This window comes from Scyliorhinus canicula, chromosome 2 (assembly GCF_902713615.1).
Source record: "Scyliorhinus canicula chromosome 2, sScyCan1.1, whole genome shotgun sequence".
Lineage (NCBI taxonomy): Eukaryota > Metazoa > Chordata > Chondrichthyes > Carcharhiniformes > Scyliorhinidae > Scyliorhinus > Scyliorhinus canicula.
In genome coordinates, this window is record NC_052147.1 from 48,544,204 (window position 1) to 48,560,363 (window position 16,160).

General features: G+C 43.1%; 1 protein-coding gene across 2 annotated transcripts in view; it reads right to left on the reverse strand.

Moving 5' to 3' along the window:
• xrcc3 (X-ray repair complementing defective repair in Chinese hamster cells 3) overlaps positions 1–15,806 on the reverse strand; it is a 28,237-nt gene extending 12,431 nt beyond the window's left edge. Inside the window, exons 1-4 of one of the 2 annotated variants that reach the window (XM_038777746.1) lie at positions 15,397–15,806; positions 13,850–13,987; positions 11,682–11,894; positions 6,216–6,370 (exon numbers count right to left, since the gene is read on the reverse strand). In XM_038777746.1, the coding sequence (XP_038633674.1) occupies positions 6,216–6,370; positions 11,682–11,894; positions 13,850–13,987; positions 15,397–15,451 (561 nt within the window). In that variant the 5' untranslated portion in view covers positions 15,452–15,806. The remainder of the gene's footprint in view (positions 1–6,215; positions 6,371–11,681; positions 11,895–13,849; positions 13,988–15,396) is intronic. The other variant, XM_038777755.1, reaches the window with a different exon arrangement.
• Between the last annotated feature and the right edge of the window lie 354 nt (positions 15,807–16,160).

Below are 16,160 nucleotides of genomic sequence, written 5' to 3' on the forward strand. Positions count from 1 at the left end.
AATCAGTTTGAAGACTACCATAATCAAAGATTTTAAAGTAACATTAGTTTAACTTTGTGAACCTTACATCAGAGTAAACCGACTTGAACTTTACCACAGCAAAACGAATCATAGAATCCCTAAAGTGCAGAAGGAGGCCATTTGGCCCATCGAGTCTGCACCGACCCTCTGAAAGGGCACCCTAACCAGGCTCTTGCACTATCTCTGCAATGCCGTAACCCCACCTAACTCGCACATCCCTGGACACCAAGGGGCAATTTAGCACGGTCAATCCACCTAACCTGCAGATCATTGGACTGTGGGAGGAAACCTGAATCATTCTTAAATGCCAGCATATTTCCTTATTCATTTCTATAGATTATTAAAAAGAATTGGGTAATTTTTTGCATCCAATGCACACTTTTTCACAAATGGGTTATGGTAACTGTTTGTTTCTTTATGACAGCATATGATACTTTAACCCAGGGGTGGGCAAACTTTTCCGTGCAAGGGCCACATTCAGAAATTCACAATTTTAAAGGGCCGCATAGTATATTAAGTAAAATAATTACTTCACCCAGTTATGATTTTGGGCGCCTCATATAGAACATAGAACAGTACAGCACAGAACAGGCCCTTCGGCCCTCGACGTTGTGCCGAGCAATGATCACCCTACTCAAGTCAACGCATCCACCCTATACCAGTAAGTAACCCAACAGCCCCCCCCTTTTTTTTTAATGACTTGGTGGGCAGCATAAAGACCTTTGGCGGGCCGCATGCGGCCCGCGGGCTGTAGTTTGCCCACCCCTGCTTTAACCTGTTGTGTAACAGTAAACAGATTTTTTTCAAATCCACCTTTATTGTACTTTAGTATTGTATATACTAGAGTAAGAGTGATCTTGTGTAAAGGTTAGCCCCTACTTTTGGTCTACCAATCCTTAGTTTTCCATATGTTTCTGAAAAAATATATTGTCGAAGCTTTTGTCTTGCATCAATCAGGACAATCACAAGAATACAAATGTCAGGGAAACAATTACTTTATAAGAGGGTGCTGATTGGTAGGGGTGTTGCCAAGGAGAATGCACCAGTTGATGGTGATTGGCAGCTAACTGTCAAGGATTGTTTGAAATTTAAACCAGGCAGCTTGACTCTCATTGATCAAGGCATTGTCCTGTGGAACGAACCAGCGAATAGCCATCACTTATTTTGTTTAGCGGAAACAGGCGCAATGTGTATGTGTTCTTTCTGTCTGCAAAGAACAAAGCCCTGTAATTAATGCAAGTAGCTTCCAGTATGTGTAAATGCACCAACTGCAAACCCGACTATCTTAAATTGACAGATTACACCTGGGCAGGACTGGGACTATTTGCTAGGGCAGTTGGGGAGGGTTTAAACCAATATGCCAGGGTGATGGGAACTTATGTTAAGGAGTCAGAGAAAGAGGGATCAAGGACAAAAACAAAAGGTAGAAAAGGGAATAAGAAAAGTGATGGGTGGGAAAACCAAGGGCAAAATTCAAACAGGGCAAAAGAGAAAAATATTGGGAGCAAGACAAACAATGTGAAAAAGACAAACTTAAAAGCTCTGTGCCATAATGCACGGAGCATTTTCAATAAAGTGGATGAATAATCGCGCAGATATATATAAATGGGTACGATATAATTGGGATTACGGAGAAATGGCTGCAGGGTGACCAGCGATGGGAACCGAATGTTCCATGGTTTTCAGTATTTAGGAAGGACAGGCATAAAAGAAAAGGTGGTGGTGTGGCACTGCTGGTTGAAGAGAAAGGATATTAGCCCTGACAATGTAGAGTCTGTTTGGGGAGAGTTGAGAAATACCATGGGGCAAAAGAAATTAGTGGGCATTATATATAGATCCTTAAACTGCAGTGGTGATGTTGGGAATGGCATTAAACACAAAATTAGAGATGCATGTAATAAGGGAATATCGGTAATCATGGTGATTTTAATCTGTACATAGATTGGGCACATCAAATTAGCCACAATGCCGTAGAGGAGGAATTCCTGGACTATACGGGATGGTTTTCTTGACCAATAGGTGAAGGAACCAACTAGAGGGAAGGCCATCTTAGACTGGTTACTGTGTAATGAGAAGGGAATCATTGCCAATCTGGCTGTGTGAGACCCCTTGGAGATGTGCAGCCATAACATGATAGAATTTTTTATCAAGATGGAGAGTGAAGTAGTTGATTCAGAGACTAGGATGCTGAATCTTGATAAAGGAAACTATGAAGGTATGATGTGGAGATGCCGGCATTGGACTGGGGTGAGCACAGTAAGAAGTCTTACAACACCAGGTTGTAAGACTTCTTACTATGAAGGTATGAGGCATGAGTTGGCCTTAATAGATTGGGGAGAGTTACTTCAAGGGGTGACAGTGGATAGGCAATAGAAAATGTTCAAGGAATGCATGGGGGAACTGCAGCAACTGTTCATCCCTGTCTGGCACAAAAGCAAAATGGGTAAGAGGGCCAATTCATGGCTTACAAAGGAAATTAGAAATAGTATCTGATCCAAGGAAGAAGCATACAGATTGGCCAAGAAAAATAATAGGTCTGAGGATTGGGAGCTTAGAATTCAGCAAAGAAGGACCAAGGGATTGATTAAGAAGGGGAAAATACAGTACGAAAGTAAACTTGCAGGGAACATGGAGACTGACACCTGTAGCCACCTGGGTTGGCCACTTCCCGATTCCAAAATGGGTGCCCGCAAAGAATGCAGGGAAATTCAGCCAGGCACAGGGAAACAAGCAGGTGCAAGGTTTCCTGTGTATTAAGACTTGCAAAAACCCAGACAGAACCGAAACCAGCAACCATCTGCATATTAATGAGCAATACCCAGGAACAATTGGAAACATTAAAGCAATTGGGACCAAACGAGACTCCCCGGCGCCAGCAGGAGCCAGGACAAAGGAAGGTCAACAGACACATAAGAACCGCCCAGCGATCAGGGAACAGCCCCAGTATTGAAGAAATCGATTAAAACGATTGTGACTTAGTTCAATCAATTGGAACCAAGTACGTTGTCCGCCCAAAAGGGCACGCAACCCCTGGGGACTATAAAATAGAGTCCCCAAGTTCAGTTCGATCTTCTTGGCAGCTCTCAAAGAACTCTTGACTGTGACTTTCAACCAGGAGAGACCTGCCTAGCAGCTGCACCAACCAAATAAGTCTCCAGTCAACGCACGCTACGAGATAGGCGCTCCTAGCTACTAGTCCATACCAGCTTTGAAGCCTGCAGACTCAGAATCGAACGCAAGGCCATTGTTCCCCTGACCTGGTGGGCCATTTCTAAAGCTAAGTATAGGCATTTTAGTGTTAGAGATAGTCTAGTAAGTAGAGTTTTATGCATGAGTAGTGATTGACTGTGTGTATAATAAATGTGTTTTGAGTTGAAACTTACTAACTGCTGTATTGAGTTATTGATCAGCACTTGGCTTTGAACCTCGTGGTGGTATCAGAAAGATACCTGGCGACTCTAGAGCAAAGGTTATTAAACAGAGCAATTAAGTAAAAGCACAATTAGCAACACACCAAAAGTTTCTATAGATATGTGAAGAGAAGGAGATTGGTAAAAACAAATGTAGGCCCCCTACAGACAGAAACAGGGGAATGTAAATAAGGGACAAAGAAACGGCTGAGCAATTGAATACATACTTTAGTTCTGCCTTCACAAAAGAGGACACAAATCAGATACCAGAAATGTTGGAGAATGAAAGGTTTAGTGAGAGAGAAGAACTGAGGAAGATCAATATTTGTGGAGAAATGGTCCTGGGAAAATTGAGGGGATTGAGGCAGATAAGTTCCCAGGATCTGATGAGCTAGATCCCAGAGTGCTTAAGGAGGTAGCGGAGGTAGCTCTGGAAGTAGTGGATGCATTAGTGGTCATCTTCCGGGATTCTATAGACTCTGGAACAGTCTCTGCAGATTGGAGAGTAGCTAATGTCACTTCAATATTCAAAGAGGGAGGTAGAGAGAAAACAGGGAATTATAGACCAGTAAGCCGAATATCAGTAGTGGGGAAAATTCTTGAATCCATTATCAAGGATTTTATGGTGGAACATTTAGAAAGCAGTGGCAGGCCCAGCCAGACTCAGCATGGATTTATGAAGGGGAAATCATGCTCGACAAATCTGTTTAAATTCTTTGAAGTAACTAGTACAGTTGACAAGGGGGAGCCAGTCGATGTGGTATATTTGGACTTTCAGAAGACGTTTGACAAAGTCCTGCATAAGAGATTATTGTGCAAGATTAAAGTGCATGGGATTGGGAAAGTGTATTGAGGTAGATACGAAATTGGTTGGCAGAGAGGAAACAAAGAGTAGGAATTAATGGGTCCTTTTCAAATTGGCAGGCAGCAACTAATGGGGGGGGGGGGCAGCACGGTGGCTCAGTGGTTAGCATTGCTGCCTCACGGCGCCAGGATCCCAGGTTCGATCCTGGCTCTGGGTCACTGTCCGTGTGGAGTTTGCACATTCTCCCCATGTTTGCGTAAGTTTCGTCCCCACAACCCAAAAGATGTGCAGGGTAGGTGGATTGGCCATGCTAAATTGCCCCTTAATTGGAAAAAATGAATTGGGTACTCTAAATTTATTTTAAATAAAAGTAACTGGTGGGGTGCCACAGGGATCGGTGCTGGGACGTCAGCTATTCACAATATACATTAATGATTTGGATGAGGGGACAAAATGTAACATCTTAAAGTTTGCAGATGATACCAAGTTGGGTGGGAGGGTGAACTGTGACGAGGATGCAGAGATCCTACCGAATGATCTGGACAGGTTGGGCGAGTGGGCAAATCAATGGCAGATGCAGTATAATTTGGGTAAGTGTGAGGTTATTCACTTTGGAAGCAAAAATAGGGAAGGCAGATTACTACCTGATTGTAAATTGGGAGAGGGGAGTGTGTTGCGGGACCTGGGTGTCCTTGTGCACCAATCGCTGAAGGTAAGCATGCAAGTCCAGCAGGTGGTAAAGAAGGCTAATGGTATGTTGGCCTTCATTGCGAGAGATTTCGAGTACAAGAGCAGGGATGTGTTGTTGCAATTATACAGGGCCTTGGTGAGGCCACACCTAGAATATTGTGTGCAGTTTTGGTCTCCTTTGCTGAGGAAAGATGTTCTTGCTCTCGAGGGAGTGCGGCAAAGGTTTACCAGACTGATTCCAGGGATGGCAGGACTGTCATATGAGCAGAGATTGACTAGATTAGGCTTGTTCTTGCTGGAATTCAGAAGAATGAGGGGGGGGGAAAATCTCACAGAGACTTATAAAATTCTAACAGGACTAGGCAGGGTAGATGCAGGGAAGATGTTCCCAATGGTGGGTGTGTCCAGAACCAGGGGTCACAGTCTGAGGATTCAGGGTAAACCATTTCGGACAGAGATGAGGAGACATTTCTTCACCCAAAGAGCGGTGAGCCTGTGAAATTCATTACCACAGGAAGTAGTTTTGATGCTAAAACATTGAGTATATTCAAGAGGCGGCTAGATATAGCACTTGGGATGAATTGGATCAAAAGTTATGGGGAGAAAACAGGATTAGGCTATTGAATTGGATAATCAGCCATGATCGTGATGAATGTCGGAGCAGGCTTGAAGGGCCAAAAGGCCTCCTCCTGCTCCTATTTATCTATGTATCAAACAGTATGTACTAGCCACTGTTCGTAACAGGCAAAGTACAAACCATACCCAACCAGCCTGTGCTTACAAAACAGTGTCCACCATTAGATGTGATTCTGCAATTGCCGACACATTTGATTTAAAAATCCTCAGTGTGCTAAAATTATGCTGACAACAAATTTAAGAATATGTCAGGCTCGCCATGTGGCATATTTGGGTGTATTGGAAGCTACTTATACACAGGGCCCTGTTCTTTGCAGACAGAAAGAACATGTTCACACATTGCATCTGTTCAGCTAAACAAAATAAGGGATAGCCATTTGCTGGTTCATGCCACAGAACAATGCCTTGACCAATGAGAGTCAAGCTGCTTGGTTTAAATTTCAAACAATGCTTGGCAGTTAGCAGTTAGTCACCATCAACTGATGCATTCTCCATGGCAACACTTCTATCAACTTTAGTTGTGATTCTGCAATTGGACAACATTTTCTATGTAATCCTCAGGTGTGCTAAAGTTACACTAACATTATGCTGAGCATTTTTTATGCATGGAAAATATTACAGGTTAAGGAATTACTTATTGATGTTAGACTCACCACATCTGCAACATGTTCAATAAAAATGTTGTTACCAAACTTAATGTCATTGACAATGTCAGCTGGCACATCAGTTCGTAACATAGACTGAAGTGCAATCAATTGCTGTAAACGCTTATTTGGAAAAGTATCCTCTGTACAAATATACACAGCTCCTAGAAAGATAAGATGTTCAGAAAGATGAAAAGTGATGGGAGGAAAATTTAAACTGAACATTTTCCAAAACTCCTAAATGACAAGAAAAATAAAAGCAAAAGTTAGAGAAAAAAAATTTGAATGTCAAACTCACACTTGTTGGAATATTTTTTTATAAAATATGTAGCAGAAACTCCATAATTATGTTCAATACTCTGATGGCTAGCACTCACAAGAGCTTTGTGCTTGTAACATCAGGAGGAAGTGGTAATACTTTTCTGGATAATCAATATTTTAAGAGAAAAATGTAAAAAAAAACATAAGTACAAGACCACTCATATTTAAGGAACAAAGTTGACAATTTTTCAAGTACCTCAAATTCATATCCCTTAACTCACTGAAGAGTTTTTCTTAATGAGTGCTTAACCTGGTGCTCAGCACTATCCTAGGAGACAATCCATCCATTAACTCAATCCTTTATGAAATTGTTTAAGTTTAGCTTGTGGCTCCGGTCTACAGCTACATTATCTATTACTTGAAAAATGAATTATATCTTTGAAAGTCAAGGTAGTTCCAGTTCATTAAATCCCAAATTTCTAATAAGTCAATTTTTTTGTCAAAGTAAAGACCCTTGATTTATTCTATTGACATGAATTACAGGAAGCATACCTGTGTATCTTGGAATAGCTCCATTACAAATGAGATCCAAAGATGTGCTGGTTAGGTGGATTGGCCATGCTAAATTGCCTCTTATTGTCCAGGGATGTGCAGGTTAGGTTACGGGGATAGGGCGGGGTGGGTGGGAGAGTGGGCATGGGTCGAAGGGTAGGTGCAGACTCAATGGACCAAATGGCCTCCATTCTGCACTGTTGGGATTTTATTCTATGAGATGGGAACATGACTTCAAACAAGCCTGAATCATTCTGGAGATGGCAAATCAGGAAACAGCGGAGCTGGTTTAGCTCAGTGGGCTAGATAGCTGGTTTATGATGCAGAACAAGGCCAGCAGCGCGGGTTCAATTCCCGAACAGGCGCCAGAATGTGCCGACTTGGGCCTTTTCAGTAACTTCATACTTGTGACAATAAAAGGTTATAACTTCATTGCAGTGTAAGCCTATTTGCGACAATAAAGATTTTTTTTTTTTAAATTCCAGATTTTTAATGGGCAGCACGGTTGCATAGTGGTTAGCATTGTGGCTTCACAACGCTAGGGTCCCAGGTTCGATTCCCTGCTGGGTCACTGTCTGTACAGAGTCTGCACGTTCTCCCCGTGTCTGCGTGGGTTTCCTCCAGGTGCTCCGGTTTCCTCCCACAGTCCAAAGACATGCAGGTTAGGTGGTTTGGCCACGCTAAATTGCCCTTCGTGTCCAAAAAGGTTAGGAGGGCTTATTGGGTTAGGGAGATAGAATGGAAGTGAGGACTTTAAGTGGGTCGGTGCAGACCTGATGGGCTGAATGGCCTCCTTCTGCACTGTATGTTCTATGTTCTATAAACCATATCCCAACTTGGAAAATCTATTATTTCCAATCTGTAACATGAAGTTCCATAATAGACATCGCTGAAGTGGTCCTGTAAGGAGTGAGAAGTTTGAAATCAGGAGTAATTTCAGGTCAGATCAATATTCTATAAAAATAATTTCTGCTCCATAGTGCCACAATACAGAAACCCAAAATTCCAAAATAGCAGCTAGACTGCTTCTGCCCACTTCCGGCATGGCCTGCACGGTGCAAAATGGTTGTACAAAATCTAGCAGTCATTCATGCCTTCACCTGAAGCAGAGTGGGAGGATTGTGACATTGAACAGCATCTAATGCTGATTTTGTGCACATGACCTGACACTTTAGACTTTTCAGATCATATTAATGCCCTCTCAAAACTCCCAGGTTTGAGCGAGGGACCCCACCAATTCAAAGTGATTAGTATGGGGTTTTCCGGTGAGATACATTTGACTTTCCTTTGCTGTTGCAGAGTGAGTGGAAGTGCCGTGTAAAGTGTTATTGGAGGAATTTGGAAACGTTTTCTGATTCACAACAAAGCAATGCTGGACTTTGTCAAGGAGATTGGAGCAGTTGGAAGACAGGTCAGGAGAAAGACTGTTTTCGGAAAGGGTCTTTTGCTGCAGTCTGTTTTTGGTGCACCATGGTAGTGACATGACGTCCAGAAGGCAGAAACAGAGAAAGTTGTGCACAAGTGAAGGAAGAAGAAGAGAGCGTTGAAGAGAAGTCTTCAGCATTTCTCAAACATTCACATTAACCAGGAGCAGTGTCTGAGGTGGCTACACTTCATCAAGGAGTTGGTCATAAAACTGTGACTGGATCCAGAGCCATATTGCAGGATGAGGACATCAACCAGTGGCTGTGATCATAGATCATAGAATTTACAGGCAGAAGGAGGCCATTCGGCCCATCGAGTTTGCACCGGCTCTTGGAAAGAGCACCCTACCCAAGGTCAACACCTCCACCCTATCCCAATAACCCAGTAACCCCACCCAACACTAAGGGCAATTTTGGACACTAAGGGCAATTTATTATGGACAATCTACCTAACCTGCACATCTTTGGACTGTGGGAGGAAACCGGAGCACCCGGAGGAAACCCACGCACACACAGGGAGGATGTGCAGACTCCGCACAGACAGTGACCCAAGCCGGAATCGAACCTGGGACCCTGGAGCTGTGAAGCCAGTGTGCTATCCACAATGCTACCGTGCTGGTGATGAACACCACAGCCCTCAATTTCTATGCCAGAACAAGCAGGCAATATTTCCAACATTTCACAGTGCATTGTGCATCAGAGAGGTAACAGAGGCCCCGTACAGAAGGATAGGGGACTTCACCTTCTCCATCATCATCAAGAAGTAGGCAGGTGAACAGGTGGCTGTGCCGGGCTAGCAGGATTCCCAATGGTGCAGCCACTATTGGCTGAAGTCTACAGTAGGTTGATGAACCAGAATCACTGACATTCCCCCAACTTAGCACCTCAGCAAAGGGCGGTACGGTGGCGCAGTGGTTAACATTGTTGCCTCATGGTGCTGAGGACCCGGGTCCGATCCTGGCCCCGGGTCACTATCTATGTGGAGTTTGCATATTCTCCCTGTGTCTACGTGGGTCTCACCCCCACAACCCAACGGTGTGCAGGGTAGGTGAATTGACCACACTAAATTGCCCCTTAATTGGAAAGAAAAATTGAATTGGGTACTCTAAAATTTATTTATATTCTTTAAAGTTGGCACCTCATCAATCCCAGTCATCAGTTTGAACGCTGATTGCTGGACTGTGATGCAAGCTTGCTTGCTCTTTTAAGCACTGTTATCTGCATCTACGATGGTAATAGTACGAGCTTGCAAGGCATAAGCATGGATCTCAATCTCATTCGGAGCTCCCTCTGCAGCACTGAGACACTGGTGACTTTTCTTTGTGCCGCAATGGATGCTGAGACATCGACCATCAGATGCTGCATTGCAATGTCCACAAGTGTCATCAGGGAGCTGGACACGTTGGGGAGGATGGACTCCGTGCTCAACATGAATCCTTGTGCCAAACTGGAACAAGACTCCTCCATGCTTCCTGTTGGTGACAACAAGCTTTCTAAAATGGTCTGCCAGTGCACCAACCATCTGTGTGCATACCCAGCAGCATCCTATGCACGTCCTCATCGATGCCCTCTTCCGGGTCCTGAGCAAAAGAACCAGTGTGTGACCTCACCCTCGTGATCTGACAAATGCACCAACCTCTCCCCCCCTCCCGCCACCCTAGCTGCAGCTCAAACTTGCACAGTGATTCAGCACATGCTGATCCTGAATCTATAATACCCCCTCCATTACCAGAATCTGAGCTGCTGGCTGCAGCAAACAGACCAAGTTGTTATGGAGCTTCTTCATAGGTCTGCTGCTGTTTGCACCATACATAATGAGGCTACACTGACAGGCCAGGCGTCAAATCCTGGGTACTTGAAAGCAAAAGTTCCAGAGGAAAGGGTTGAGGCAAGGTGGAAGGCAAGAAGTCCAAGTTTGCACTATCTGCAGCTTGCACTTCACTATACATAGCAGTTTGACGTTTAGGTAACATTTCAGGAAGTATATAAGACAGGAACATCTCACCAACGCTTGATGCAATGGCCTCAATATAGAACACTCTTTCCTCCAAAGGGCTCAGATGATGCAAGCAAACTGGTGCACCGCTGGTTCTTTGCCACCTCCAGTAGTTATGTGCAACTTTGGACTTACAAAGAGAGAGGGAAGAATGTCAGAGTGTGTTGCAATGTGTTTGGGCGATGTGGTGAATAGCTGGATGTATGTGGAAGCTGTCAGAGATGAGTATGAGGCAGTGTGAGGTTGGCAACATTGGTAATTGTAAGGGTGAGATGCAGCATTTGGATGCGAAGCCAGAGTCCTGCTCCCTGGCAGATGAGTAATGGGTATTTGATGCATAGGGAAGCATCTGAGGCTGGGGATCAGAGGGTAGCAAATAGATACATGCAATGACCTTGACCAATCGTGAGGTTCTTGAACTTTTTACGCCATTTCAACCAGCTCTTCGGGACCAGACTCAGGGACTCACCTCCCTGACTGTCTGTTCCCATTCCCTTCGGGAGAGCAACTTTTGAGGACCTCTTGGTCCCCTGTGGAAACATGGCCTCTCTATTCCTTTCAACCTCCTAAACTAAAGCTTACATCAGTGTGAAGAACCTGGAAGCCTTCTCTATGGATTGTTGCCCTATTTTCAGTCTTCATGATTCCACCAAAGACGTTTTGAGGCTGTTCCAGCAGTTAGGGTGGCAGACTGCCTTGAATGGGTTCAGGTTAGTGATACATCATGCAAATGGCAGACACAGCTGGAACCCTTACTTAGCCTGCAGCTAGGCAGTACCATATTTCCTATGTTGATGAACATGAAGTAACTTGACTGGTTGTATGGTAATCATAATCATCATGCCTCAGAATAGGCTTAATTGAATTTTTAGCCCATTGTGATTGACTGCATGACGTCAGTGCCTGGACATCAAAAAACAATTAATTGGGTAGCTTGAAGTTGTGAAATAAACTATCTAAAAATTTCCATTATTCTGAATCACAAATTTGTCCCCCTCTTTTATTATTCATTTATGGGATGTGGACCTCACTGACTAGACCAGTATTTATTGCCCTTGAGAAGGTGGTGGTGCGCGGCTTCTTGGATTGCTACAGTACATGTAGTGCAGGTACACCCACATTTCAGTTAGCGAGGGTGTTTCAGGAGAATAGATTGACCTTCCTTTGCCTCTCTTCATAGCTCATTGATCTAACTTGTACAAGACTTAATAAACTCTTCGGTCAAAACAGTTTTTTTTTTACCTGCTTCTTGTCCACCATAGCTCCTTGGGAACTGTACAGATAGACACAGCTGCATGCAAATTTGTGTCTTCCCTGCTGAACTCTCACCAACAATCTCAGTAATTCCCATTAATGGAATTCCACCTCCAAGAAGCAAATCCAATACTGGGCAACCCATGCTAAGTTTTCGGTTCTGGGTTGGAAAAGGACATTCTTCATTATACATCTGGAGGGCTGAGGAAGACAACGGATGACAAAATGCTTACATTATTGTACGTGGAACTTCAATTTTAAATACTTACAAATATTTGTTGGAAACAAAAGCTTAAGCATAATTTACAGTTGAAAGTGAGTGTATGTATCTCTGCTTTAAGGCTATGAACTTGGAGAGAGCACATACACTGCAATATTGTATAATAATTCAAAACCTTTTCTTATTACTTGTGCTGCCTTATGTCATATTTACTAGAATAGGCAGGAAAGCAGCCAGTGTATTGGTTAATGTCACACTCCATATTGTTACCAGAAGGTGTGCAAGGCTTAAAAAAAAAATCAACTCATCAGCTAACATTCTCTTCCTTGAGATTTTCTAATCACACATTTGAGAAAGAAAGAATGAACTTGCTGATGCAATCAGGAAGACACTTCTAAACTGCAAATGTAAAAGTGCAATTTGTTAATTTGTTCAATTGCAATGAACTCTTGACTGCTTGGTTGATGATAAATAATCTGAATTATTTACCCAACCTCACATCTCTACTGTTCAGCAAGTTATCTGCTTTTCTGATAGTCACCCACTTTTCTTCTGCATGGGAATCTAAGTCCCTAATGGAGTATTTGTTGATCCCAGTCTATGCCTATTTGACAAACCTCGGCAACTCCCTACCCCAAAAGAGCTAACAAACTGCAATAACTGGGTGTCCATTCCACAAACCAACTATCATAATAGGAAAAATCTAATGTTTTATCTAGATTTTGTTTCATAGACCATAGAACAGTACAGCACAGAACAGGCCCTTCGGCCCTCAATGTTGTGCCGAGCCATGATCACCCTACTCAAACCCACGTATCCACCCTATACCCGTAACCCAACAACCCCCCCCTTAACCTTACTTTTATTAGGACACTACGGGCAATTTAGCATGGCCAATCCACCTAACCCGCACATCTTTGGACTGTGGGAGGAAACCGGAGCACCCGGAGGAAACCCACGCACACAGGGGGAGGACGTGCAGACTCCACACAGACAGTGACCCAGCCGGGAATCGAACCTAGGACCCTGGAGCTGTGAAGCATTTATGCTAACCACCATGCTACCCTGCTGCCCCAATTTTCTTCCTCATTTTATTTATTCTGCCTCCCATTTTCTTTCTTTAGTCTTTAGGATGCTGACCCTATTAGAGCACAATATTAAGTGAATTGACTGCCCATCAATATCACACCCAGTGGTTGTTCTTAATGCATAATGAGTTTCAGGAGCCCATTGAACCACAAGCATCAATAAAGCTGAGCCCAAACCATTTCTCATCTGACATCATGTAGCGGTTCAGGATTTTCCCTGCCTTGCTTGGGTTCAAATGGATTAATTGTAGCACATTAACTGCCACACAAGCAGAGACCAACTCACTGAGTGCCACCTATGGATTGAACCTTATATGTATGGTTCAATATTTACATTCCACAAGTCTTCCTAAATGTTCTCATCTTCATGGTGAAAATCTATTTCTATTTACAAATATTATCCAAGTCTCATAGCATTGTAGGCGTCTTAAATCATAATTCCCACAATCTTCTTCCAATGAAAATAATCTCAATAACTCATAGCCAAGCTCTGGAATGGCCAGAGTCACTAACTTCTGTATAAAGGCACATTCATAAAATGTGGAATAGAAATTATATCTGCATATTAGTCAAGCTCTATAAAATGTAGTGTTTACCAATTTTTAAATGTAACAAATCTTAAGATTAAAGCTAAAATTGTACGCAGAAAGCCTGTTCATCCAAAATATTTAACATAAACTTAAACTGCACTGAACTTTAAAAGATTTATTAGAAGACCACATGTCAGGAGTTTTGTAAAGATGTGCAAGTTGCTGTTAAAACTTGTATTTAAGATGATTTCAAATGTTATGTTGGTAAAAGATTTCTGATCCTGTAGCAATTTATGCTACATTCTACTTTTTACACACCTGTTACCACTGGATCATTCTTTACAACTGCTGCAACAGTTTTATGCAAATACCTTACATCAGAACTTGACAGTTTAGTGAGTCGTTGTAAATCTGGTCCCGAAAGACACAATATCTCTTTTATTGATTGGATGTTTGCTGTGAGAGAAAAAAAAAAGCAGAAAGTCTTTGCATTACTCTGATGACAAACTGGACCAGATGCTGCCACTCTATTGCCATTTGAGCACATTCGCTATATAATAATGGGCAGCTGGCAGTACACCTTCTATTAAAATAATCTAAACTCTTTTTATTCAATACAAAAGTGAAATTCATATTAAATATGATCAACATAGAAATGTGAATCTACAAATAAAACTAAATAGCAGATAATCTCACAATTGTATGTTCTTTCCACTTTTCCCTGATGTATCTCTGCCCCAAATGCCGAACAAACTGATAACAGGTAGCCTTCATCCTACTACTACTTCAGGTGAATAAGCCCCAATGGCATTTTCGTTGTTTGTTTCTTATTGATAGTGAATATTGTTTATCTAATTGTGTCACTTGCTCCTCATTCCTTCTCCTTTCCACCCCTTCCATCTCCTGCCTCAAAAGTATATTAGTCCAACATTACTCATCTTCTCCAGCATATGAACATACAAATTAAGAGCAGGAACAAGTCACTCTCCTCCTCTGTAAGATAACGGCTGATCGGATTGTAACCTCAACTCCACATTTCTGCCCTTATGCCTGCAGTAAATGAATCCCAGACCCCTGTCCTTTTCCCTATTGTCCTATGAAAATATTCTCTTTCAACTACATAACCTGTTCCCTTTTGGAAGTTACTACTAAATCTGCTACCTTGCCGGGAAAGACTTCCAGACCACAATTCATTGCATGAAAAAAAAAATCACCCCCCCCCCCTCCATTCTGACCTTTCCCTTTGGCCTGAGGTACTATTGCAGTTGGGCTCTGTGCAAGCTTGATGGATAATCAACATATTTCAATTTCTTTAACTTTAAACCCCTCCAGCCTAACACACTTTAACTTAAGCAATTTTGTCTAGTTTTCATTTTAAAGTTCCCAACACCACCTCAACTATTCATGCCTTCTGTACCTGTTATATTTCTTTTGCTCTGCACCTTCCTTTTGTTTCATGTTAAACCACTTCAGCCATTTAATCATTTGTTTATATTTGCAAAAATACACTCTCAGAGCATCACACAAAGTGATACATCATGTTGCACTGAGGTGCTCTAATACAGTGAAAGAATCATTACATACTTCACAAAATGGTTCAAATGGTGCCTAAGTATTCAAGTTGCCTACATAGAGCAAGTTGCACGCTGATGTGCTTCCATACAATTTGTTTCCTCTTAAAACACCTAGCAGGTCACTGTTCTTGTGTGAGATCCTCCCCTTTGCTCCTTTAAAATACTGCTCTGGAATGGGTTTTACATCCTCCACCATTACTTCTTACCTCCCCCCCTCTCTCGCTGCTGCTGCTGCTGCCTGACCTGCTGAATGCTCCCAGCATCTGCGGTTTAAATTATTCGCAAGCTTACCTCGCCTTGCAGCAGCCACCACTTTAGGATTCAGGTCTAACTGAGCCCAGTCCATCTTGGGCTCACCGACCCAGGCAGCGGCCGCTCAGCCCATCAACACGAAGCCTCCGGCGGGAAGGGTTTGAGCGCGAAGCGGGTCACAGGTCACAGCGGCCGCCCGCATACAGAACATCGCGCGCCTTCCTTCGGTCAGCCTGCTCTTTGGGGAAAGTTAGTGAAATCATAACATGATGCTGCCGAGAGAAACAATCGCATATCTTCAACGTCCACGAAATCCTGCAAGGTATGTCGACATTCCCATTACGTCAAAGTATTTATTTTTCCATTAAAAAAAGAGCTCATGGTGTTATTATTAACACCGCATTTTGTTCCCACAAACCACTCCTTACATGGGGGGGGGGGGGGGGCACACGCTATGTTGTAATGAAGACGATTGGCCGAAGTGGCTCCTGCAAAATTGGTGGTCCAGGTTCATGCACCACCTCACCGGCATTGGCTAACTTAATCGTCCAACGATTGGCTGAACAAGGCTGCGCTGCTCGATTGGCTGGTAGAATGCGCTATTGATATGTGATTGGCTGATAGCGATTAGCCATTCGGGCGGGGAAGGCACATGTGACGGTGCAAACTGATAGGCTAGCATATCTGACAGACTTGTTCAACATGGTGGAATGTGATAGGCTAGCATATCTGACAGGCCTGTTCAACATGGTGGAATCTGATAGGCTAGGATATCTGACAGGCATGTTCAACATAGTGGAGTC